This window comes from Balaenoptera acutorostrata, chromosome 11 (genome assembly GCF_949987535.1).
Source record: "Balaenoptera acutorostrata chromosome 11, mBalAcu1.1, whole genome shotgun sequence".
Classification (NCBI taxonomy): Eukaryota; Metazoa; Chordata; class Mammalia; order Artiodactyla; family Balaenopteridae; genus Balaenoptera; species Balaenoptera acutorostrata.
This window is the reverse complement of record NC_080074.1, coordinates 42,819,204-42,844,245: the sequence shown is the minus strand read 5'-3', so window position 1 is coordinate 42,844,245 and position 25,042 is coordinate 42,819,204. Positions and strand designations below refer to the sequence as shown.

At 34.7% G+C, this 25,042-nt stretch overlaps 1 protein-coding gene and 1 pseudogene across 3 annotated transcripts in view; one reads left to right on the top strand and one right to left on the bottom strand.

Moving 5' to 3' along the window:
• The window catches only part of ZDHHC17 (zinc finger DHHC-type palmitoyltransferase 17), a 126,060-nt gene that overhangs the window by 20,963 nt on the left and 80,055 nt on the right, over window positions 1-25,042 (top strand). For all 3 annotated transcript variants that reach the window (XM_057556328.1, XM_057556326.1, XM_057556327.1), the window contains exons 2-5: window positions 9,733-9,836; window positions 13,958-14,080; window positions 21,543-21,620; window positions 22,217-22,361. In XM_057556328.1, the coding sequence (XP_057412311.1) occupies window positions 9,733-9,836; window positions 13,958-14,080; window positions 21,543-21,620; window positions 22,217-22,361 (450 nt within the window). The remainder of the gene's footprint in view (window positions 1-9,732; window positions 9,837-13,957; window positions 14,081-21,542; window positions 21,621-22,216; window positions 22,362-25,042) is intronic.
• Window positions 1,029-1,386, bottom strand: LOC102999888 (40S ribosomal protein S20-like; annotated as a pseudogene).

Genomic DNA, 25,042 nt, shown 5'->3' with positions numbered 1-25,042 from the left:
GAAAAAATATTAAAGCTGGTGGGGCCAGACCATGGGATTTTGTATGACTGCTGAAATGTTCTTCATTTACTCTATATGCATGATTTTAAGGATTTTAAGCAGGGGAGTGATTGGAACAGCAGTGTAGACAGACCTTTTAAGAGGATATTGTAGAGGCAAAACAGAAAAGGACAGAAAAAAGTGGTCAAGTAGACATTTGTATCTAAATGCAATGTTATTCATTCTCTGGAATGGATTTGAATAAGGACGACTTAACAACTTTATATATAATGCAGAAACAGTAAGGGCATTGCCTGTTTAAAATGGAAAAAAAAAATAAGGAAATAAGGATGTACTGTCATTATTTTTTTCTAAAATTGCATTTGATGTTTCTGCCAATGCCGTATGCCATGAAATGAAAGACGACACTTATTTTCAGATTTGATTGTATTCTTAGACTATTCAAAGAGATCATAAAAAATTAGAGATTATAATTTTAACAATGTGGCTAGATACAAGGTAAATCTGTACATTAGTAGTACTCCCATATACTACTTATAACCAGCTCCAAAATGCAATGAAAATGATTTATATTGGTCCCCATCTGCATGCTACTTACTAGAATAACTCTCAGAGTTATAGTAGTCAGGATAAGCTAGGTTTTGCTGCAGTAGCAACCCTGAAATCTTAGTGGCATACGTGTCAGTAGTTTGCTACACATGCATTATGGCTGCTCTGGGACCCAGACTGATTATCTGCTCTCTGGAACATTGCCAGTTTCCATGGCCGACGAGAAGTGAGAGTGAGGAATTGCATACTGGCTCTTAAAACCTATTCTCTGACAGCAACATGTCTCTTTTATTCATATTCTCTTGGTTAAAAGAAAAAAGTCAATCACTTGGGCTTATTTAATTTTCCAGGGGCCAAGGACATACAAAACTACCATGTGCTTGGGAAAAGAACTGGAAATATTTGATGGGTAGCACTAATGATTATGGAAGTATTTTTTTTTTTAAACAACTGATTATCAATTTATTAAAAATGTTGATTTAAGCATCTGCACTGGTGACTTCAGCCTCGACTCCTGGCTCAATACTGATGGAAGTGATCTGCTTGACAATCTCAGGACTGTGCAGGTCAATGAGTCCCTTGTGGATCCTTATCTGGAAAAGATCCCAAGTCTTAGAACCTTCACCACAAGGAGTTTTCCTTGTAGTTATTCTCAGAGTTTTGGTAGGCATCTGAACTGGTCCTTTTCACTTTGAGATTCTTTTCCTTCACGCCTCTGATCAGGTCAGCACATACCTTCTCCAAAGACTTCACGCTGTGGCTGTTGAGGGTGATCCTAATGCAGTGAATCACCACCTCGGGCTCCATGGGAGTCTTTCCATTATCTTTAAAAGCCATGGCTGCGGTGCGGCTTCCTGACTGACTTGTTCCTTGGCGAGAGAGAACAGCGGTAAGTTAGGAGCAGGAGTGGGTGGCCCGAGGCTCCGCTGCAGCGGTAACCCTGTCTTCCTCCAAGTGCTATGGTAGTATTTAAATATAAAAGTCAGGAGCAAAAATGCCCAAGGAAAAAAATGTGCGTGATTATAAAAGTATAATCCTTGAAACATATCAAAAACGTAGATAACAGCTCTAAAAATGGAACAGAAGTGTTTAGATCAGTATGAAAAGGTTAGTATCTAATCTTCCCTATACATAAAAATCAGATTCAAATACATTAGACAAACAAATTTCAGGACCGAAATAGAATAAAATGGCCAAAGGATAGGAACAAGCAATTCTCAAAAGATGATATAGAATAGGAAAATATATTTAAGGTTGAGAGTTCAAGTATTACCTACTCTATTTAAATTAAGGGATAATTTAAAAATAACACCTAGAGTCAGTGAGTTTATGGAGAAATGGTTAATCAGATATTGATGATGGGATTATAAATATAATCCCTTTGCAAAAACAATTTAGATATTGTATCAAGAACCATAAAAATATTCATACCCTTTAAGAATCTCTCTCTAGGATTTACTCCAGTTAATACATTTTTGACCAGAAATGTATTAAGGCCACAGGCGTTAGTTTCTACAAAAATCCCCTGGTCAATAATGGGTTAAAAAGAAGAACTGTTAAATGAGTTAAAGGAAGTATTTTGTTGTAGTGAGGAAAAATCCATCCATTTATTCTTTTTTTTTTAAGTTATCCTTTTTCTTGGTTTGTTTTTAAAAATTATTATATAAGTTTAAGGTGTACAGCATTGTAATTCAACATCTGTATACACTACAAACTGGGAGTCTAGTTATAATCTATCACCATACAGTTGATCCCTTTCACCCCTTGCTCACCTCCCCCCAATCCCCTTCTCTTCTGGTAAACACTAATCTGTTCTCTGTATCTATGAGTTTGTTTTTGTTTTATTTTGTTTTATTTTTCTAGATTCCACACGTGAGTGAAATCATACAGTATTTGTCTTTCTCCTTCTGACTTATTTTACTTAGCATAATACCCTCAAGGTCTATCCGTGTTGTCGCAGATGTCAGTATTTCATTCTTTTTTATGGCTGAGTAGTATTCCATTGTGTATGGATATACCACATCTTCTTCATCCCTTTATCCATCGATGGACACCTAGGTTGTTTCCATGTCTCAGCTATTGTAAATAATGCTGCAGTGAACATAAGAGTGCAGATATCTTTTTGAATTAGTGTTTTTGTGTTCTTTGGATAAATACCCAAAAGTGAAATAGCTAGGTCATATGGTAGTCCTATTCTTAATTTTTTGAGGAATCCCCATACTATTTTCCATAGTGACTATTCCAATTTACAGTCCCACCAACAGTGTACAAGGGTTCCCTTTTTTTCACATCCTCTCCAACATCTGTCATATCTTGTCATTTTAATAATAGCCATTCTAAGAGGAAATGTAAAAGGGAAGAATATAAAATATATGAATACTGTGATTACAGACTAAAGATATATAAATATTTGGGCAAATAAAGATTATATAGCAGTATTGAAGGAAATTTGCAAAATTAGGTTAAATTAAAAAATAACACTTCTTCCTAAAAACACATACTCTAGTCTAATAGTGAAAAAAAACCCTGACAAATCCCAGTTGAGGGTCATTCTACAAAATACCTGACTAGTTCTCAAAACTGTCAAAGTCATCAAAAATGAGTAAAGTTTGAGGAATTGTCATAGCCAAGAAGAGCCTAGGGAGCCATGACCACTTAAATGTAATGCGATACCCTGGATGGAATCCTGGAACAGAAAAAGGACATTACCTAAAACCTAAGGCAATCTGAATAAAGTATAGATCTCAGTTAATAATGTATTAATATTGATTGAATAACAACAAATGTACCATACTAATGTTAGATGTTAATAATAGTGGAAACTGGGTGTGTGGAATATGGGAACTGTGTACTGGTTTTGTAAATCTTAAACTCCTAAATAAAAATAATCCTAAAAATAAAGTTTTTTTTTCTTTTCTTTCTTTCTTTCTTTCTTTTGTTTTTTTAAGGAGAGGGAGAAAAATATACATATAGGCATTTGTTCATCAAATGTTTGTGGAAGGAAAAAAAGTGTGCCAGATTTATGTATATTGTTGCAAGTATGTATATACGTATAGATTAATACTAGAAGGAAATGAAGTGAAAACCAGTTTTTAGTGAAGCTAGAAGGTGATGAACATTTTCCTAGTCTAAAATTTGTTGGAAGCAAGCAAAGTGAATTTGATAGTTTGGATTGAGACAGTGGTGGTCCTACAGCATAAAGAGAACCTACCTATGCCTCAAGTTGGCATCTCTTTTTTAAAAGCAAAAATCACATACTGTTAGCCAGGGATTGGGGACCACAGCAGAGCATATAATATAGCAGAGACTTCTTACTTACTGAAAAAATTGATTTGAAATCTTTCCATTATATTACCAAATCATTTTTGTCCAATCTTCCCTTAAAGAGGGTACATCCAATAGATTAGTAAGAAATTCTGTCTTGAGTGTAGTGCCATTTGCTGGCACTGTTAATTAAATACATTTTAAAAGAAAGTTATTTTATAATTTTGTAGTGGCTACTGCTTTTCCTTATCTTTCATTGTTCATTTGGTTATACGTTTAATACTTATGCTGTCCTCTCATTATATATTCCTTTTTAAAAATCCTTATGGTATTCCTAGAATTTAGTTCATTACTACCTAGGTTTTAAGAAGGTCTCACATTTGGCTCCTCAGTTTTGGCTAGGACTTAAAAATGAATCAATTATGTATAGAGACTTTTTTTCTTTCTTCTTGTCAACAATGCTTTATATTGTTCTAGTTTCATCATATACATTTAATGGAATTAAATTTGAGAAGCTCAAAATTAATATAATTAGCTACAGTTAGCTTCTTGATTCACAGTCCAGCCTGTTAGAATGATACCTGACAGCAGACATTTGCACAGTGCAAGTTACAAGCATATGGTTAAGCCCTACTGGTTTGCTAATTCATCTGTGTATATTTATGGGTTAATGCACCAAAGGCAGGCAGGTAATGTGTCTTGTAGGTAACATGTATGTGCCCTAGAATTTTATTGAATTGATTTTGTGGTCTCTCTCGCTCTCTCTGTTTGGAAATGCATTTATATTGAGAATTACGGCATCTTTTCATGCCTATATTTGCCATTGTATTTTGCCCTCTTTGAATTATCTTCATATTCTGTGCCCATTTTTCAATGTGTTGTTACTCATGCTTTTCTCAGAGCTTTTTTTTTTTTTTAAACATTAGGACTATTATTACTTGATATTCTTATATTTACATCTTTGACCTGACTGGAAGTTATCTAATATAAGGAGCAAGATGGGAATCTTATAGGAAGAGTCCTTGACTGAGGCCTGGTCCTGCCGGGTAGTCACTTCTCTAGGAAGCCTGGGAAATTGATCTGCACTTTAACTGGTCTTTCATTAAACATTCAGGAAAGTCCTAGAGCTGTTTTGAACAAGTTACTTAGACCTGGTGAGCACCAGACATACGGTCAGAGTCTCCAGAACAGTCAGGAGAGTCCAGAGTGGCACAAAGACTCCCCAGAACACGAGGGTGCATGCTTCTCTCACCAGGAGAATGGTGTAGGCATCTACCTGTATGTTCTCATGGGATGTGTTGCTGACCTGGGAAGCTTCCACCTGGGAGCATGCTGCTCTGAATTCTGCTTTGTGTGGCCCTGCTTTTTCAGACAAGTTTCAGCATCATATGCCTTTAAAGAAACTATATCCTTGGCTGTATTTGTTAGCGTCTTTCTACCAAGCACATCACCCTTCTATGTTGGAGCCTGTTGAATTTTTTTTTTATCCCAAATGACTAGCCAGTTGTCCATTTATACCATTTACTGAATAATATGTCTTTCCCTCCTGATTCTAATTCTCATTCTTCAAGCTCTATTCCACTGCCCTATTTATCACTGCAGTACTCCTGTTTTTTCTTTAGTTTGCCGTCTGATGTATTGTAATTAATGGCAGGGCAAGTCCCTGCCCTTACCCTTCTTTCGGAATATTCCTGAACTTACTCTTGCATGTTTGTTCTTTCAGGTATACTCTACCATAGAACCGATTCTTGGAGCACCTTTTCTTATAGAGCACTTATTAAACATCTATATTTGGTTGGTAATAAAGTACTCTGCCATAGAACAGGGGTCCCCAACCTTTTTGGCACCGGAGACCGGTTTCGTGGAAGACAGTTTTTCCATGGCCTGGGGTGGGGGAGGAGATGGTTCAGGCGGTAATGCGAGCGATGGGGGCGGCAGATGAAGCTTCGCTCCCTCGCCCACCGCTCATCACCTCCTGTGTGGCCCGGTTCCGTAGCAATCCGCAGCCCGGGGCCTGGGGACCCCTGCCGTAGAGGATTCTTTGATCAGTGCTGCCTCCCTCTTTGTTTTAAATGAATGTAAACTAAAGATTAATAGGTCTAGTATTTTTTAAAAGTTAACTAGATTGCACACAGACACTTGCTAACTAGTTTATTGGTTATATAATTCCATCCAGGCATGTGAATAAACACGTATTATGGAGTCTATCATCTTGATATGCCATCCAGAGTTTGCCTGTATCTGCTGTATAAGTTTGAGTTTTATCGTATTGATTTCTCTTAGCAGCAGTGTATGGCAGCTGAGCTTGTCCCAGCTCTTCTCATTCCTGTCTGCTACTTGAGCAGCAGGTTTTGGAGGTGCTTTCTCTCCTTCTAGTTCTCTTCAGCAACTCCTAGGGCTATAAAAACCTTTGGCTGTCAATTTAGGTACCTTAAGGATCTTTCTAGTGGCTGTAATTTCTTTATTCCAATATATAAAATCATTGTATGGTAGCCTTAGAAGGGATCTTGGAGAACTTCTAATCTAGTGGTTTTTAAACTTTTAAAAAGGAGCTGAATCTTTTTTTTTTTAATTAAAGAAATATTATGTAAAGCCCCAGTATCTAAAAAGAGGCTAAATAACAAAGTGCCTTGTTTAAGAAGGGAGTGGATTGAGTGGAGCTGAAACCATCAAGCTCTTTGATACCCTGATGTTGGTCCTTGAGGCACCTGGGTGGAACTCTAAGCTGATCTTATTCATCCTCCTCTTTTTACAAATGAGGGACCTGAATCCTACCATAGTTAATTGCCTTGCTGAGTTGTAGCCTAGGTAAGAGAGTGGCAGACTTTCAATTCAGTAGCCTCTCAGTCAAGGACTTTTTCTATTATACCATGCTGCTTCTAATGGAATTACTGCATTTCTTAAAAGTTACAATGACCTACATATGTATTCTTTAATTAGTATTACTTTCCTTGGCAGAGATATCAATTAAATTGCATCTTGGTTCCCATTAAAATCAAGGAAAAATTATAGAATTTTAGTGTCATTAAATATTTGTATGTTGAAAATTTATCTGATGTATAATAGCAAATTTATAATTAAAAAATTAATATCATCTGTACATTTATAGGATATATTTATTTACATTAACACAGTATTTTTTATTTTATGTTTTTAAAGTTTAAAAATCACAACTGTTATTCCTAGGCCTAGTGATAGTGGTGGTTATCTTGATAGAGTGTTGTCATTTGTCAGATTGGCAGGGTGCTAGTTCTAGAGGTGAATCAGTTTCCAATGTGATTAAAAGTGAGAAAAAGAATTTAAGTTCTGTGTTATTAATTTTTTAAAAAATAGTACAACAGGTTGGAGATTTGCTTAAACACCATTTCCTCTACCTTTTTAGTGGGAATAACTCTACCTCTTGAAAATTACTCTAGGGATATATGTAAAACCATCTTTTAAGAAAATCATATTTCCTTTACTAAAAAGTAGAAGTAAACAAATAAAAACCATATAATTGTGATAAAACAAATGCATTTAATTTTTAAATGTTACTGGAAAAAAAGTCTGATTTCTAGTACATTGGAAGATCACATTTGGCACTGTCAGTGGGGCAAAATGGACGGTAGATAAACTGAGAATACAATTTAATCATTATATATAATAACAGGTCTCTGGGGATAAAAATGAAACTCAAATCACATGAAAGCATTACAGTAGCAAGCTTTAAAAAGAGATTTATTTTTTATTTAATGAATGTTTGTTATTTGCCTGTAAAAGCAACCTATTTGTCCTTAGTAAAAAAGAATAGCAGTTTGCCCTAGCAGATTTTCATATTGAAATAGTTTTTAAAGTTATATTATTACTTTTTGGCCCTAATGTTGTCTTTATTTAAGTTTTAACTTAGCTCTTGCTTCTAATCTTTGACTTATGTTTCTTATCTACTTTGTCCTTCCATTTTGGATTGTAACGGCCTTGAGGGCAAGAGACCATATTTGGTATTTGCATATTGGTTTGCAGTACTGCTTCAAGCCACAGTGGAGCCTGACACAAAAGGAAAACGAGCAATACTGGTGCTGTCTATATTTAAAATGCTTATGTTTATGTTTTGTTTTGTTTTGATTTTTAAAAGATAATTCATTAAGATTTTTAAAAACTTGATTGTGGAGTTTTTTGGCACTCTCTTAAACTTTGCACTAGCCTTACCCTGTCCTGGCTTGGGGTCCCAGTACATTGTAGAGGGCTTTGTTTATAGCAGACTTTCAATACATGTTCTGTTGGACATTTTACTCCATTCTGCTTGTAAACTATGGCCAGGTTTTTATTTTCCTTCAGGTGTCTATGGTCCTATAGAAAAAGTCAGAATCGAAAGTTTAAAAGGTTATTTTCCTTATGGAAGGGGAGAATAATATCAGAAAAAATTTAGAAAAAAAAGGAAGTGCTCCTGATCTGAGACGTGTCTTTCTTTTATCTTGCTCTACTGAATAGAGAGCATAGAGAAGTTGAGAACTGGAATTCAGTGGAGAAATTAAATAGAAAAATTTAAAAAAATTAAATTGGGTAAGTCTTATGTATTGGTTAGCTTCATCAATTATTCAGAGTGTTGCGTACACCCAAAATACTATACCTGCTTGTGTTCATATTTAACCAGTTCTATTTTAATGGAGTCCAAGAACAATCTCTCAAAAAAATCACTTAGTAAATTATATGCAGTACGTGTAATACGTTGTGAATCTCGGCTTAAGACTGATGTCTATTTTCTTTCTTCTGCAAATGTGGATTTATGATTATTACGGTGGTATTTTAATATTGGCGGTGACATTTTCATAAGGAAAGGTTATATACTAAGCAGAATTTGCTTTTGTGAAACTTTTAAATTCCCTATTGTTGAAAATATTCAGCAATATTGTTGATAGTCTTCTAAATGTATGGTTCAAACAAATCAGTATTGGAATTTTCCACATAGATTAAATGGCTAGAGTGAGCTAAAGATAATAGACTTTTTTCTCCAATGAAATACCATAAATTTGTTTTGTTAAATATCAGTGGCCAAGAGAGAATGAATTGTTCTAAGGATTTAATTCTCTCCAAATATCTTGTTACGCCTTATCCTTTCATTTATGTGTGTGTGCCTGTAAGAGAAAAATATCAGAATCATAGAAATTTGAATGGATGGTAGTAGAACCAAACATGCTCAATTTTTCTGTTTTCATATAAAAGAAGTAATTGTATCTTAGTGCTATATTGAGGAAGCTGACTATGCATAGCAAAGTTTGTATTTTAAATAGAAAATTGCACATAGCATATAAGTTTTAAATGGATGTAATATTCTATAAAGCTGTTTAATTAAATTTTTATATAAAAATTAGTTTCTTTAAGGGTGTTGACATTTTTAGAACTACTCAAGCAGATTTACATTTTATTAGAATGCCCTATTGTTCTTTATTCACCTAATAGTCGATGCCTTAACAAGCCCTCAGCATGAAGGAGTATAAGAAAAGGTGATATCTGAAAATAATAGAATAATATCCCTGGGTTCCTTTTTTAGGACCTTAGTTTTTATTTGGCATGTGATGAAAGTTTTGAAGTAGAGTGTTAGAGCTAGGGGGTTATGCTGGAATAGTAGAAAAATTGGTCTGAGAGAATGAGAGTTGATTTGATGAAGAAGTAGAGTTCTATGGAGCTAAAGATGAATTTCAGTTACTGATTTGTCACTGATTTACAGTTTTGCAGCTTTTCTGTTTTGAGAGTGTGTATAAGGGGTAGATCTGTTTGAACATGCTTTTTCTCCAAAGAGTACAGACTTCAGCATAAGGTTAAACTTAATCTTTTAAATAACAAACATTCTTCAAACAGCACAAAAGCAATAGTAAAATACTGAAATATTTTCATACTTCATTTCTCAATTCTTATCTCTGCGTAATTTTTTTTCTTCAACAGGAAATCAAACCTCAAAGCCATTATAGCCATGGATATGGTGAACCCCTCGGACGGAAAACTCATATTGATGATTACAGCACGTGGGACATAGTTAAGGCTACACAGTACGTTTTTTGTTGCAGTTGTTTTCTTCTTTGACATCTGTATTTTAAGTGAAATATACATTTCTTTCTCTTTTTGATATTCTCTATTTGATAATTCTGTACTTGGTGAGACATTGTTTTCATACTTTCCTTTAGTTCTTTGTACAGATTTAAATCAGATAGCTGATTTAAAGTCTTTGCCTAGTAAGTCCAATGTCTGGGATTCTTCAGGGACAGTTTCTATTAATTGCTCCCCCCTGCTCCCCATGGGTTATACTTTTTTGCCCTTCTGCATGTCTTGTTGAAAACTGGACTGTTCAAATAATGTAACATGGCAGTTCTGGGTATCAGGTTCTCCAGCGTTTGTTGTTGTTTGTGACATTTCTGAACTAATACTATGAAGTCTGTATCTTTGTCATGTGTGGCCACTGAAGTCTCTACTTGGTTAGTTAGTGGTCAGAGACTTCTTAAATCCCTAGAACCAGTAAGTCTTGATCTTTGTCGAGGAACTCTTTGTGCAAGTGCAAGTTGGGGCACTCAGCACTCAGCCAGGCAGCTTACAGCTCTGCCTTAGCCTTCACTTTCTGCTTGCAAAGAACCTCAAGGTCAATCAGAAGTGAGAGCTTAGGGCCTTCTCCAGTCTTTGTTGAACATGTGCATGGCCTTCTAGCTCCCCAAGAATATGTCTGAGCTTTTCAAGCCCCTGTGGATATCTCATTCCTCAGCTTTTGCTTAAGCTTTTTGATTTGTCTGTTGTTTGTCCCAACTGCTTTCCATCCTCTCAAACAACTGTTATGTTAAAACATTTGACAAACATCCCAGAAAGGAGGTTTTAATGAGTTTGGGTGAGGTCTAATAGATAAGCCTTTCAAGTAGACTCTTCCAGGGAACCACCATATAGGTGAAGTAATGACTCCTCTTTGAGAATGAGGCTTTGAAGGAACTCCATTCCTACTCTGCTATCAGTACCAGGACTACAACTTATTTTTCAAGGCTGCTGGGGAGCAGAGGATGGGACTGTGGTATTTTAAAACACCACAAAGTCCTCTGTTCTTCCTGAAATACAGCTGTTTTTATTGACTAAAGATCCCTTGGATTGCTGAAAGCCTTTTGTTAACTTTTCCAGAGTTCTGAAAAAGTTCATACTGCCAGTTTTTTCATTACTTTTGTGGAGAGGCAAATTTTTGGAAGTCCTTAGTCCACTGTCACCTTACTTTCCCGAATGTTGTATGTAGTCAAAAATCAAAGCACGTTGTACCAGCTGTATTTAGCAAACAAATTATACTGCTCTACATTCAGTTTTCTTTTTGAGACTTTGCTCCTATTACTATATTCTTTCTCTCCTTTGTCATTAATCTGTCTCACCCTAATGCATGATTTCCATCAGCAAATACACTGCAGCATCTTTCATGTTAAGAAAAAAAACAACCACCTTTCTTTATTCCTCAAATACCCTTCTAACTACGCTTTTTCTTGAAAAGTATCTATGTGTGCTGTCTATAATTTCTACCTTTTAAAACATTTATTTAAATTTTAAAACATTTCAATCCTACAGATAAGTATAGAGAAGAATATAACTGTCAGATTAAGCGGATGCTAACATTTTGCTGTAATTGCTGCAGGTTGCTCAGTATGCTCTTTTCCTATCTCCTCGAGGAAACCTCTCCTGAAATTGCTGTGAATCATTCTCATGAACATTCCTGTACATGTCTACAAACATCTGTAAACAAAATATGCTATTATAATGTATGCTTAAAATTGACATAAGTTGTATTCTACTCTACATATCCTTTTGCAGTTTGCTTTTTAAAAACAAACAAAAAAACGATATAGCTTTTGTGATTTATCAGTGTTGGTAATAAATAAGGGCCTAATCTGTCCTGTTTAACTGCTTTGTAGTATTCTATCATTCCTTATTGAGGTATACTTTAAATCGTTTCTACTGTTTCATTATTTCAAAGCATCCCATCGGTGAATGTCTTACTACCTGTTCCCCTGTGCACATAAACAAAAGTTCTTCTAGGGTAGACAACTCAAGTGGAACTTCTGGCTTGTTCAGTGTGTTCTTTTTCAGCTTTACCAGTTCTTGCCAAATGGTTTTCCAAAGTGGCTGTGCCAATTTATACCCCCATCTGCAGGAAATGAGTTCTTTTTCCACTGCATTTTTGCTCAGTTCTAGTTTTGTCACACTTACTAGTCATTGTCAGTTTGATAGCTGTGAAATGGTTTTTCTGTCTTTTGATTGGCCTTTCTCTGATTACGAATGATATTGAATATATTTTCTATGTTTATTGGCCATTTGGGTTTCTTCCTGTGTGAATTAACCATTTTAAATATACCTATTTTGAGTTCTTTTGTCTTTCTATAATTAGTTTGTAAAAGTTCTTTATGTATTTTGATGGTGTCTGCAGAAAAGTTAGTGAGATCTGTGTCCCTTTAATGTCCCCCAAGAGTCCCATCTGCCACTCTCCCAGCCCCTTCCCACCCCTAGTCATGCAGCTCATGATTCAGTACTCCTCTTCAGTGTATCCAAACTCATATTTTTTCCTGTAACAATGTGCTGGAACGTCTCTGGAAACCTGCACTTCCACAAAGGCTCTGTCATCTGTGGTGACTGTGAAAGACAGTGTTGACTGGGGCTCCCAGATGGTGGCTGAGAGGGGCTGGAGCCAGTTCGTGGGCCGCTGCAGGGTCCACAGCTAGGAATAGGTCTGTATGCCTGGTACCCAATGCATGGGTGGCTGAGACTCTCCCAGCTCTCTTGGCCGATGGTGCTGGATCCCATAGTGCCCACAGAGGTCCGTGGATAGAGGCTGAATTATTATTGTTGGAGGGGGGACAAAACGATGAATGTCTTCTTCCACCGTGATGCTGATGTCACTCTGCGGTGCATTTCTAAATACTCTTGTTTTCTTCCATTTGTTTAATCTTGTATAGTACCACATTGTTTTAATTATTTCTTAGTCTTCAAAATTGTCTCAGCTATTCTTGGTCTTTTACTCTCACAAATGAATTTTAGGGTTCTACTTGGGAACTGTGTGTGTGTGTGTGTGTGTGTGTGTGTGTGTGTGTGTGTGTGTAGGTGTACACATGTAGTACAGAGCCATTGTAGGGCAGCATTGAAGCAGTGAAGGCTGTATTAAATATTAATGCAGCTTAATTTCTTTCTCTGTTAGCTAAGACACGAATACAGTTTTAATATTTGCTTCTAATGTTCCTTTATTATGCCACCTTTCCCCCAACCTCACCCTGTGGTATACCTCCCCATTTTGGAGACCACTTTGATTAAGAAATTACAAATATAGTCAAAGCTCATTTAATTTGTTTTTGTGTCTCATATTTCTAAGGATCCAGTATTTTGTTTAGGATAAAGTTGATGGTTTTTGAGGCTCCATGATGGATTCTTGGTGGTTTGTTGTACTGTTCTTTTTATTTTTGCTTATGCTTGAAAATTTCCATTAATACAAAGTTTTAAAAAATATATATGCTGCCACAGAATGACCAAAAACAGAAAGGGAGGAAAAGGTCAAGCTTTCTGCGTGCACCTTTCTTTATTAAACGTGAATGTCTTTCCTCGAATTCTCCCAGTAGACTTTCTCTTATTCTCATTGGCTGGAACGCACAGGACTCCTCCTGCACCTGCCCTGCTCCCACCCCCACACTTCCTTTTCTATTTGCCTTAGGAATTTTGAGGCTAAATTTGTAAATAAAGAATCCTGAGGTTGTAAGACATCCTTTTTTCTCGATGCTGTTCTAAATCATTGATAAACTCTTTGTTACTGCTTCTTTATGATTTAATATTTTTTAACATAGCTGTATGTATTTTTATAAGCTGCCTTAAGTGTTTTGTAGAATAAGTGGTGATATTAAGAAAAATAACTGATAGACATTTTATTTATGTTATCCTTTTCTCTTCCACTTTGAGTTATTGCATACTTATAGATGAAAAATTTTTAATTATAAAATGGATTAGTAAAAGCTGTTGGAATATTGATATTTTTAAAGTAACATTTTATATTGAGAAAGCCATTTTAATTTCCATGTTTCAAAATGGAGCATTAGTTTCTTCTGGAAATGCTATTTTCAGCTTTAAATTTTTTGTCAAATAGTGGTAACAATCGCACGTTTTCTTTCTTTTCAAGATATGGAATATATGAACGCTGCCGAGAATTGGTGGAAGCAGGTTATGATGTACGGCAACCAGACAAAGAAAATGTTACACTCCTGCATTGGGCTGCCATCAATAACAGAATAGATTTAGTCAAGTAAGCATTTTTGTATTTTTAAGTAATTAGTTATTACTATAAAATTATTAGAAATAATTATAAAATATATAATTTCTAAAATTCATAGCTTTTAAAATGTAGATTCTGTGTACTTTTTTCCTGAAAAAAATTGTTTTTAACATATATCGAATGCTTATTATGTGACAGATACTATGCTGAGTGCTTTTCCATTTATATTTCCTTAAATCTTAATTCTTGAAGTAACCCTGTGTGAAAAATAACAATTTTTACTGCTGTCCTAATGATGTGGAAACAGAAGCATAAAGAGGTTAAATATGCTACCATTGACATACAACTGATAAAGGTTGGAGTCTGGACTTTAACTCAGGCAGTCTAACTTGTAGCTTACATTCTAAATGTGAATTCTATGGGTAAAAGCTACAAAAGGAAAGAGAGGAGTTAATAATAGCAGGTAATAATAAACTAACTTCACACCAGCATAAATGAAGAATACTTTATATACTCAGTATAGATTATTTTTATTACTTACTGTTCATCTGCTTGTTCAGTAATAATAAGAGGTGGTTAGATAAGCAGGAGTCAGGATGGTAAGGAAGTCTTAGGAAATCTGGCCAAAATAGTCTCTGGCAATTTGGATATAAGATTTTTAGATAGAGACATGAATCTGAAATGAACTGCTTGCAGGTGTGCCTTTTAAGTACAGCATACAGAGTCTAGAGACAAATAGGATGTTAATATCAGGTAAAAGAATTTGCCCTTAGAGTACTAAAGAAAGATTAAGCAAGTAATAACTAAAGTATTGAACTCCATGAATCACTTTCTTCTGGAGAGCATATTTCCATTTTATTTGCTCCATTTTTCCCTTCTTGTATTTCTAACCTTTCCTCTGCCTGCAGTATGGGTCTCTTGATGTCTAAATTCTGTTTTTGTTTGTCAGAAAATGTTTTTATTTCATCATCATTTGTGAAGGAAATTTTCACATGGTATAGAAATGTAGGTTGGCCACTCTTTTAATTTTATTTTTGTTTTTTACCCATTGAGAATATCATCCCACTGTTTTCTGGCTTCTGTTACTATTGAGAAGTCAGTCTAAGTATTACACTTAAGGCTTTTTTTTCTTTCTTTCTTTTTTCTGGCTGCTTTTAAGATTTTTTTTCTTTGTTTCTAGTTTTCTGCAGTTTCATGATGATGTTTCTAGGTGTGGATTTCTTTTATTTACCCTGAATAAGATTGCAAGAAATTCTTGATTCTGTGGATTAATGTTTTCATCAGTTCTGGAAAATCTCAGCCATTATTTCTTCAAACATTGCTTCTGCCCCATTCTCTTTTTGCTCTCCTGGAACGCCAGTTAAATGTATGTTTGACCTTTTCATTGTATGCTGTGTCTCTTACCCTCTCTTCTGTGTGTACTGTCCTTTTTTTCTCTGCTTCATTCTGGAAACTTCTTCTGACTTATCTTCCAGTTCATTTATTCTCTATGTGTAATCTGCTGTTAAATCTATTCAATGAGTTCCAATTTTGTTTACTTTTTAGTTCTAGAATTTTAATTTTTTTAAACTTGCATTATTTGATTCATTTGTTGCTGTACTTTTCCATCTTATATACTTGAAAATATAGTTATTATATAATCTGTGTCTGAGAAGATAGCATTGGGAGTCTGTGTGGGTCTGTATCTGTTATATTATTCCTTTGTGTGCCTGACTATCTTCTAATGTATAATAGACATTATGCTTGAAAACTTATTTGTTGAATAATTTGAGGCCTAAGATGAGAAGATACCATTTGTTTCTGCTAAGCCCAACTTTGATTTAAGGCTTTAGATTTTCTGGATCACTCAGGTGGCTGAAGACCATGCTAGAGCCAGGTTTACTTCTGGTTCTTAATTACTCCTACAGTGCAGCTTTTTGGGGTCCCAGCCCTTATTTTGCTTTTGTCCGCTTAGCTTGCCTCTTGGCCAACTCTTCTGTATCAGCAAATTGTCTCTAGGGTAGCTGGTGCCCAAGCAGTTTTCTAATTTCTCCCAGTTTTAATCTCCTGAATCTTAGCCAGGTAAATGCTCATAATCTTCTTAGGAAATATTTGCTTTTAGGAAATATTTCTTTATTTTGTTGAGCTTTTTTTTAGTTTTCTTTAATTGGAGGGTTGGTTCCAATTATCTAGCCTTCTGTAGTATCTGTATTTTTTTAAATTACTGTTACTTTAATCAAAATAGTACATAAACAATTTAAAAAATCAAATAGTACTTAAAGGCTTACAGTGGAAATAGCAGTACCCCCCCACCCCCTGGGTTCTGTACCTCAGAAGTAACTATCTTCAGTACTTTAGCTGTTTCTTTCAGTACTTACTCTTGTATATTATATTTTTATGTTGTTACTTGTATCTAGAAAGTTATTTTCTTTACACAAATGATAGCAAATGCTTTTCTGCTCTTTTCATTTAATTTATGTATCTTCAAAATTTTTCATATCAGTGCAACTAGAGCTACATCATTCTTTTTAAAAAGCTGTATAATGTTTAATTGTATGGACTTAGTTTATTTAATGGTTTACCTATTGGTGAACATTTAGATTGATTCTAGTGTTTTTACTATTTTATACAGTGTTGTAAATAATATCTTGTTCACATACCATTTTGCTTATGTTCTTATATATCTGTAGAATTCTTAGGAGAAGGAAAGTAAGGAGGATGAATTTTGAATTTTAATAAATCTTGCCAATTTTTGTGCTGTTTCTTGATTTATCAGTTATTATATTTTGACTTTCTGTTTTGGGATAACTAGATGTCCCAGAACACCTCACCACTAATACTTCTTCCTCTGTCCTCTATTATAGTTTTAGTTAAATTACTATGCAAAGTTTAAATCGTTGTGCGTATGTAAATTCTCACTGATAAGCCCAGAAGTGTTCTATGATATCTGTTTTTTTCCTGTAGAATTTTTATTTTTGTCAGAAGTAATAGTTGTTTTCTTTTTTCATTTGTTTAACTTTATGTATATTGGAACTAATTGTTCCCATACTCATAGACAGAACTGTAAAAGCCATCTGTGTATGCAAACAGTATCAGATAATTTATTGGTTCCTTTTTTGGTGGAGTAGGGAGGATGCAATCATTCCTGAATTTCTCCATCTTTCTGTTCCAGCCCAGACTGTTTGCTCTTGAGAGCTACGCACAACAATTGTCTTGAGACTTACCTTTGCAATCATTCTGGGAAATCCCTTTGCTCCAGTGTTGGTTTCAGTTTCCTGGATCTCAGGTTTTTCTCTCTGTTGGTTTACTCTCTGGTTTTAGTAGAGCACGTTTTTTGATAACTTTCTGAGAGAGAGAGAGTGCTTGGGAGGTAAATCTTTTGAAGTTACTATCTCTTCTGCCCTCAAACCTTATTGGTTGTTTGGCTGAGCGTAGACTTCTAGATTAAGCTTAGTTTTCTCGGAATTTTAAAGCATTACTTTATTATTTTTTTGCTTCAAGTGTTATAGTTGAGATATATTTGATCTCATTCTGTTGGTCAAAAAATTCACATTTGTCTTGTGTTTAAAAATAAATAAGAAACTCTAAAATGAGAAATACAGACAAAAAGTCTTGATGTTGCCTGCCTTATGGATTGTTCCACCACTTATGGGCAAGTGAGGTTACAGAATAAAGTCACTAACTATAGAGTGGGTTAATAACTACAGTGTCTGTGTATATTATGTCTTCAGAGGGGTAAACTTAATTTCTTTGTTTTTTTTAATTGGGGCATAGTTGCTTTACAACGTTGTGTTAGTTTCTGCAGTACAGCAAAGTGAATCAGCCTTATTTATACATATATCCCCTCTTTTTTGGATTTCCTTCCCATTTAGATCACCACAGAGGATTGAGTAGAGTTCCCTGTGCTATACAGCATGTTCGCATTAGTTATCTATTTTGTACATAGTAGTGTATATATGTCAATCACAATCTCCCAATCAGGGGGGGTAAACTTAATTTCTTACAATTCATAGTTTAGCAAGTTACTTTCCTAAAGCAAACATAATGGTGAGTAAATGCAGTTTTCTGTAGTAACTGGTATTTATAGCCTCAAGATTAATTTTTTACTTTTCAGTCTAGAATTACACCCTTCTTAGAAGCTACAGCATGTTACTATTTCATGGATGCTGGCAGAAGATACATGACTCAGGTAGAGACCAAGGACTTTATTTTTCATAGCACAGCAAATAGCATGAACATCATATTTGCATAGCTCCCTAGGTCCTATGGGAGTGGCTTGATATTGTCCAGATGGATGCAGCACACACAGTGGATATTCATTGCTTTTATAGTACATGGGAAGCAAGGTCGCTCTTTGTCCCAGAGGGAGACATTACCTCATCTCTCAAGGTTGCTTGATGCAAACAGAACTCTGAGAAATGGCCTGTGTAAAGAGTGGTCAGGACCTCGCAGTCTTCTCATATACTCAGCAAGACATATGGGAGCCACCAGAGACCCATGGAGAAGTGTCTCTTCTAACAGTTTTGTTCCATCAGGGTGTATTATAGGAGCTTGCTTCAAGCAAAGTTAGTTGGGTCACTTTCATGCTGGTAAGATAGTAAAGTAAGTATAATTTGGAAAGGAGGAGACCTTCACCTGGCCTGGATTTCATATATTCCTAGTGTTTTCAAGTGGAAGTCTTTTAACTATTTCTTAGATTTTACCCTGATATAATGAAATAAAAAGGATTAGTGCAGGCTTTGGTCTTCAGCAGTCTCCTGTTACTTCAAGATTCTTTGTTAACAACAGCTAATAATGCTTGTAGTCTCTGATTTCAGTTTGATTTCAAGTCAAGGTGTTGTTAACGAATATGGAGCTTTGTTAAAAAATATGTAGCTTATAATTTCTGAGAGCACAGTGTGTGTGTGGCTTATTCTTCTTCCCTGGCGACATATAAGTTTTTATTCTTTATTCCCCACTTTGTGAAAGTTTACATTATTGTGCATTGATATGGTCCTTTTATAGCTGTTGTACTTTAGGGAGATGTTCTTAATTTATCTTCTAATCCTTCTTTTGAATTTCTAATTTTATCTATGGCATTTTCAATTTGAAGCATTCTCTCTTGATCTCTACCCCCCACCCCACTTAAAAAAAATGTTTTGTTCTTATGTCATGAGTATATTATCTTCTCTTATTTTTTGGAGGATATTTATTATAACTTTAGTTTTTTAAGTTCTTCTTTATATATTGTCTATTTTGGGCTTCTTCTGTTTATTTTGGTCTCCTTCCATGTTTGAAGCTTTCCTCAACTATCTGGTCATGTTTGACCATTCATATTTAGGAGAGACATAACAAAGCTAATTGGAAGTTGTGGGACTTAGGAACCTCCCAAATGTCCCTTTAGCGTGTAAACTTACATTGCTACGTTTTCAGTGTCCCATATGTTTCTGTGATGTAATTCCTTGAGTCTTAAATTTCTCTGGAAAGATGCACTGAATACACCTTTTGGCAAATACTGAATGGTTGAATGTTAAAATCAACGGGAGCATGAGAAGTTTAGAGACACTAGAATGAATCTGAACTTTAATAGAAGAGTTTGAATTATCACTATAATAATATTAAAAGTTGGAGTAGTCACATTTTAAGATTACAGTGCACAAAGAAAACTAGTCTAGCTTTGTCAGCTGCTTGATTGCTTGCGTGTCACTAAAATGCCTATTGTGATGCTAAATAAACACTCACTTTCAGTGAGAATATAAGTTAGAAAACGACAGTTTTTCAGCAGCTTATATTGACTTTGAACCAGTGTTTCTGTTTACAGTCCAGCTTCTTATTACTTTCTTTTGAGGTGACTATTGCCTTTAATCCCTTAGCCTTTCTAGGGTTTTATAACATATTCTGGTTTGCTTCTCATTGGTGTTCTCCTCTGGAGACATTTGGGTTTAAGCTCTTTGCTTTTCATCTTTCAAGTATTTGTTGCTATCGCTTGTTCATTGATATTCTTTTCTCAAAACCTAGGGATCATTAGTACCCGCAAGTACATTTCTTGATAATAACCATCTTGTAGTATTGCAAGGAGGCTTGAGTTTAAAAATAAGAATTATACAATCTTCTCAGAATTTTGTAGTTTGAACTAGGGTCTTAAAGCTACAAAAAATAACATGTTATAAAAATATAGTAATTTTCTTCCAGAGGTTTACAATGAAAAGGTGATAGAAGTTACTCTTCTTTATCATGCAGAAAAAAAAGTTCCCCTATCCTTGTTAAAAAAAAGTTGTACTTTAGAACTAGTTTGGAAATCACTCATTGCCATAGTCCTAGCAAGGATTTGAAATGTGAGTAAAAATACGTCTCAGGAACACAGATATATTAACTATAGAGAAGGTAATAAAATTGCTTAAAAAAACTTTCTAGTTGGAATTTTAAAGAAAATATTTCCTATCAAAGCTGTTCTTTGGCTGTGCTACACTTCTCTTTGGGCTCAAAAAATCATTTTCAATTATTGCATTAATGTCTACTGGGTACCTTAAGAAACAGTTTAGGAGCATTTGAATGTTTGTGTTCAGACTGTCTGATATTTTGGACTGGAAATATTTTAGTCTAGAAATATTTTAAGTTACTTCAAGCTGTATGATGGAGTGGAATTGGGCCCTTCATTGCATAATGCTTTAAAAGTACCAACTTAAATATATGAAGCAGAAAGTATCTGAATCAAGCTTGTAAGTATTGAATATATTAAATGTTTGGAACTCTGAGCATTAAGAGTGAATGCATTAGTCATCTAAAGCAGTAATCACTTAGAACAGTTTAAGAACCTCAATATATACATATATCAAACATTTGCCATCAAATGCCTTGAAATCATTTGTATTCAAGATTCATTGCATTGATCAGTTCCAAAACAAGCATTATATAAGCAGCTAGGTCCTGTTCATTTCAGAGAATATCAAGATGTTATGACATGAATATAGTAAGAAATGAGGTTGCTCTTTCTTTTTAAAGCAACACAGCTTTAAAAGCATAACAAATAAGGCATCATAACAAATAAGGTATTATGTTATACTTTACAATGTATAAAACTCTTTCACATATGTTGTTTGATTTAATCTATAGTAATCTTGTGAGGAAAGTCAAGCTGAGCTTAAAAAGCCGAGCTTCTACCCATGGTAGGCTATGTGTCTGGCCTGCTCTACAGCTGTTGTAATTCCAAAATTCTACCTGATGCTGCTGTGGGATCCAAATCTTTGTGGTTCTCTGACTGCCTTCTTTTTTATGTGATTGTTATTTGGCTTTGCTATTCTTTATTGTAATTTTAAAAAATTACTTTTCTTTTACTTCTGGAACAAAAGAGAGTGATAGGTTTGATGTAAAATTCTCCTAATATATTTTAAAAACTCACAAAACATTGTTTATTGTCAAAGGCATAAACTAGCATGAGATCTAAAATGAAAAACATTTATTTCTTTATTTTTTGTACAGTTTCTTAAAATTGAAAATGAAAGTTGTCTTAATTATTTAAAATTTTGTCTTATAGATACTATATTTCGAAAGGTGCTATTGTGGATCAACTTGGAGGAGACCTAAATTCAACTCCATTGCACTGGGCCACAAGGTTTAAATTTACTTCTGGATTTTTTTTTTTTTCCCTTTGGTTCCTTTAGCACTCTATAACTAAGTAACTTTAAAAAAAATATGCGGAAATGAATGGGAGAACTTGTTATGCCAGTAATTAATATCAATAATGTGCTAACGTATTGCTGTCCAGTGTTACCTGCATTGGAAGCAAAGTTTATTGTCCAAAGTCTCCTTAAGGAATTAACCATGCTGATATTAATCCAGTTAATTATAAGATGGAGTTAAACTTTGGAATACTTTTGCAGCCTACATATGTTTACAATGAAAGAAGTATCTAGTTCATGGGACAATTAAGGACATATTGGAATAGGATTAATAGAATATAGTAACTAATTATTACATATTTAAAGAAGTTATGAGTATCTATAAATTTTCAAAGACCATTTATACCAGTTAAGACTTAAGAACATAAAATCCTAAATGTGTCTTGACATAGACCTATTTTAAAATAACGTAAAATAAGATTTGTGTAATCTTTTCCACCATTACCCTATTTTTTAAAAAAAGATCTTTCCAGAGTTTCTTGTTTGAAATAACTTTATATATTTAGGTGTTTATTCTTTTACGTTTTAGACAAGGCCATCTATCTATGGTCGTGCAACTAATGAAATATGGTGCAGATCCTTCGTTAATTGACGGAGAAGGATGTAGCTGTATTCATTTGGCTGCCCAGTTTGGACATACCTCAATTGTTGCTTATCTCATAGCAAAAGGACAGGTAAAAAAAAGTCACAATGGGGTAGATTTTAATGAGACGTTCTTCATGGTTTAAATACCTAATATCATTGGTGTTAACAAGTATAACAGTCTAGTGATATTTAAATAGTACTTTCTGATAGATGAAGAGAATAAATAAATATATAATTAGTTTGATATTAAGCTGTTTAATGTAGTTAACATAAAAATATGAAAACCAGTTATGATCCAGATAATGATCCATTAAGTTGGGTTTTTTAATTTTCCAGTAGTGATAGAGATGAATTCCAGAAAGTAAGGGAGAATATTTAAATATCTATTTTTTTCCCTCAATTACGTCTTTTGAATATATCATCTGAATTCATTTAAACTTTTTTGAACATATTACTGGTTATTTTCTGTATTAAGTCCCTCTCAAGGGGGATACATTCTGTAAGTCATTTTCTCTGTTTCTGCTATATAAAATACTGCTTCTTACATGTCAGAAAAATTCTCCTGATTTAAGTGATTCTTCCTGATTTCTCCTGAATATGTAGTGACTATAATCATATTAAATATTATCAGTTTCTGTGTACCATGATTTTCATTTGTTTCAATAACAGATGTTTTTTGTTAAAAGTAATGTCACTCAGTTTTTCTTTCATGAGTTTTCTCTGGTTGTACTTAAACATCAGTTTTATAGCTAAGGATCTTATCATAAGAGAAAGACAAATGATTTTAATTCAGTGCTATTAACATATGTTTGTTATTTTAGTTTAAAATATTAGATTTAGAATTTGAATAGTATTTATTTCATGAATCCTTTAAGGTATTTGCTGTTGGCAGTGCCAGTCAGTGACAGTTGTGTGTTGTACACTATTGCTAAGGAGAAGAGGCATAGACTGGTAAAATTAATTGCTGGAAGGAGGAGTTTATAATCCATTACTGTGTAAACAGACTACCCCCTAAATATAATGGCTTTAGAACACAACCAACCATTGTATTTCACAATTCTGTGGGTTGACTGGGCTTGGCTGGGTGGTTCCTCTTGTGATAACGGCAGGGGACTGCAGTCATCTGGGGGCTCAACTGGGCTGGAGGATGGCTCACTTGCATACCTTATATCTTGATAGGAATGGCTAAAAGGCTGGGCTCAGTTGACAGCTAGGCCTCTCTCTTTTTCTCCATGCAGTCTTAGAACTTCTCCTTCTCCACGATACCCCTCCATGTGGTCTCTCTAGCAGGGAAGCCAGATTTCTTACATGGTGGCTCAGAGCGCCCAAAAGAGCAAGAGCAGAAGCTGTCTGACTTTTCTAAGGGTTTTGAACTGGCATAACAACATTTCTGCTCCATTCTGTCAGTTAAAGCAAGTAACAGTGCCAGCGCATGTTCATTGAGGGAGCACAAGGGCGTGAATACTGGGAAGGGAGGTTTATTGGGGGCCATCTTTGGAGACCAGCTACCACAGGGGATCATCTTTGTTCTCCTACGGTTCCTTCTAGACTGACAGTTGAAGCAGTAGATGGCGCTGTTGCACGTGACATTGTCTTCAGTGGCCTTCTGTATTACAGATATAAGTTTACAATACATGTTCACTTTTTTTCTTCCAGTTTTTAACTGGGTAGGAAAAGTGGTGTAAAGTTTTCACTATTTTTGTTAGCTCATTGATTTTGGAGTTTGGATGTTTCAGTAATCATTTTAAATTCTTCAAGGGCAGAGATTTTTGTCACAGTACCTTTTGTGCAGTAAATGCATAATAAGGTTAATAAATGTCTGACAAGTAATTAGTTTTCTTTTTCATGAGTAAGAGTTTTCTTTTTTTTTTCTGCTTAGAAAAGTAACACATACTTATTGCAAAATATTCAAACATAATAGAAGAGTATGACTTAGAGAATGAAATCCCACCTCTCCTTTACCTCCTCTCCCCACTGAGATCGCTTCCTTTAACAGCTTAGTATATATTTTTCCAGACTTTTTTTGAATCTATATGCTAAAATATTGTAAAAGAAAACCACTCTAATGTGCATTACATTATCCTTGAAATGGATACCAAAGTCCTTCTCTGGCCTATAGACCCATGTGTGGTCTAGCCCTGGATACCTCTGATTTCATCTTCTGTCATCTCCCCCTCACTACTGCTTTAACCACACCCATCTTCTTGCTGTTCGTTGAACAGCTCTGATAAGCTTTTGTCTTAGGGCCTTTGTGCTTGCTCTTTTCTTCTGCTTGGTAATTCTTTCCTCAGTCACACAGTTCTCTTTTTCTCTCTCACTTAAATCAGATGTTTGCTCAATTTTTATTAGTTCTGATTAGTTCCCAATTATAAGCAGTAATAAAATTAGTGTATTTCTAATTTCTTCATTCTCTTCCCTGTCTTACATTGACATTAGTCAATGATACTGTTTTTCTTAGTGTTAACTTGTTCTGATAAATTTCTATTACTTGATTTTTCAGCTTTAAATAATATCCTTTGACTCATAGCTATTACAGGTTAGGCACTCATTATACTTTCTTGTCAGCCTTTTTCCATTTCCCCCCCATTTTTGGTTAATTTTATCAAATTTACATTCTTAGGGCCTGTAACATTTCCATTCAGTTTGTCATTCTATTCTTCACAATTGTTTCATGTTAGTTATACTGTTAAATATATTCAGTGCTCACTACCAATTCTTTTGGATGGTTTTCAGGAAAAAAAGGGGAAAATACTAAGTAATGGAGCCCTGT